General features: G+C 39.8%; 1 protein-coding gene across 1 annotated transcript; it reads right to left on the bottom strand.

Annotated features, from left to right (window-relative positions):
* Positions 1–962: 962 nt before the first annotated feature.
* On the bottom strand, positions 963–1,658 carry LOC149202459 (uncharacterized). Its single transcript, XM_089399993.1, has one exon. It carries the CDS (start codon positions 1,656–1,658, stop codon positions 963–965), a length of 696 nt encoding a protein of 231 aa, XP_089256119.1.
* Between the last annotated feature and the right edge of the window lie 367 nt (positions 1,659–2,025).

Below are 2,025 nucleotides of genomic sequence, written 5' to 3'. Positions count from 1 at the left end.
AATTTGAATAATATGGAATGGAAAGACTGTTGAGAGGCTGAAAAAGAGCATATGTGATGAATCCTTTTCAGACAGAAGAAGCCACACAGAACATTGCTTTCCCAAGGCAGAGCAGTAAACTGAATTCTACCTTTCTCACTTAAAAGCATTCAACTGGAAATGATTTTTTAATGAACTGTGAAACATAACGAAATACATATGAAACAGAAAGAAAATACATTTGCTAAACTCACACCATAGGAATCTCATGAACCAAAGCTGCAACCTTTCATTAATTCTCTGTCCAAAAACTGTACAGCAAAGTTTTCCTCCACACTTCTCCTAGAAACTCCAAAAACCCCCTACAAATGATTTTTTAATACAATAAATAAGCTCCACTATGAGAAAATGGATCGACCAGAAATAAGGGAGCCGTTTCAACTAAAATCATGAAGATAGAAAAAGAGTTGTCCATCTGTTCTGAAGACAGAACAACGTTACATTATTCCACTTGAAAATCTCTGATGACCAATGAAAAAGCGAAAATTGTAGCGTGAATCTCATTGAATCATGACTAAAGACAAAAATAGGCAATCCATTTCCTAACTCTCTGCCGTGGTAGATATTCTGCGTTCTAATTTCATTGTCGGTCAATGACAATTCACCTTCCCTTTTACATTTTCAATAAAAAACTAATTTTTAATGAAAACAATAGTTTTGCATTTGCCTTTGATGATGGGAAAGAGAGTTCCGCCAGTCCCAGCCAATAAAAATTGACACTCCTTGGAGACAGCTGTAATCTTTAATTTCTTGCACAACTTTGCCCGTTTCAGGAAATTGGACAGTGGTTCATCCTCATCAGAGTCATATTTTTCTCACCAAATGTTGCTCAATGGCGATTACAAGACAAATAGAACCTACTTGGTAATTTACCACATACTTAAAATTGTGGTAAGTACTACCTCATGTAATTATCTTCTCTCTCAGATATACATCAAGATGGAACAAAATGGTTTAAATGATACTGGTGAATATAACAGGCTGATCCTATTACTGCCGGGCGGTTTACTCCTCATTGCATGTTGTCCTGGACTCCCAAAAATCTGGCAATCGACCACAAGCTGAATTTTTGGTGAGTTTATTTGCAGAAATCTCAGCTGAGCTCCAACATCCCCAGTTATCCGCATGGTAAGATGGCGATTAACAGTGACATCCTTGAGCAAATCCATGGCCAGACTCTGCAAAGAATTGAGTTTCGCCACAACTTGAGCTGTCAGCGTAGTGTTACTGTGAGAGGGCAGATAGAAGGCCGCAACATAGACCACCCCCACAGGCATCACACCATTGTAGAAAACATAGAATTTGGAAGCGCTGTATTTGATTCCCACCTTGTTGGGGTTGCTCGCTTTGAAAATCATGGAAATATTCATTATGAGAGACGATGGCATGTTGGGCCTCGGCTCTATCATCAGGGATTCCACTTTTGCAGACTTTAGAGAGAACTTGGGCTTCTTGGGCTTCAAAACCAGTAGAATTAATAAGGCAGTCGCTGTTATGATGACTGCAATGATGAGAAATACTGTTGAAATGCAACAACAACATCGCTTACATGAAAATTTGGAAGCCCTGTAATTTTCTTCTGGGAATGAACCTACTCGAGCTCGATTGTAAGAAGCCATTCCTTTTGGATATGGAGATGGGTATTGGTTTTTTCTGTGTGTATGGCTATATATTGTTATTTTCTGAGGTTGCAAGGTATAACGTCTCGGCTACGATTTGAATGCTTGAACGGTACTTAGACCGAGCTGAGCAATCCTTGTGCTTTTCTTTTTTCAAAATTTTTGTGGCCCCGAGATATTCGTATTTTGGAATGGTGGCAAGAAATTTTTTGTTTGTCATTGCAGATGGATTTTCCCTTTATTCTTTTGTTCCTATTGTATCAAGACCATTCCAAGCGATTTCAGGCGATTGGAGCAAGTTTGGACCCTTTTCAGGGCACTGGCTGTATGCGCCGCGCGAGAGGCCCCATGCGCCGTGCGCGCCATG

This window comes from Pinus tabuliformis, chromosome 2_1 (genome assembly GCF_031772625.1).
Source record: "Pinus tabuliformis cultivar Carrire ecotype Pingquan chromosome 2_1, CPIR1, whole genome shotgun sequence".
Classification (NCBI taxonomy): Eukaryota; Viridiplantae; Streptophyta; class Pinopsida; order Pinales; family Pinaceae; genus Pinus; species Pinus tabuliformis.
This window is presented reverse-complemented; position numbering and strand designations above follow the sequence as displayed.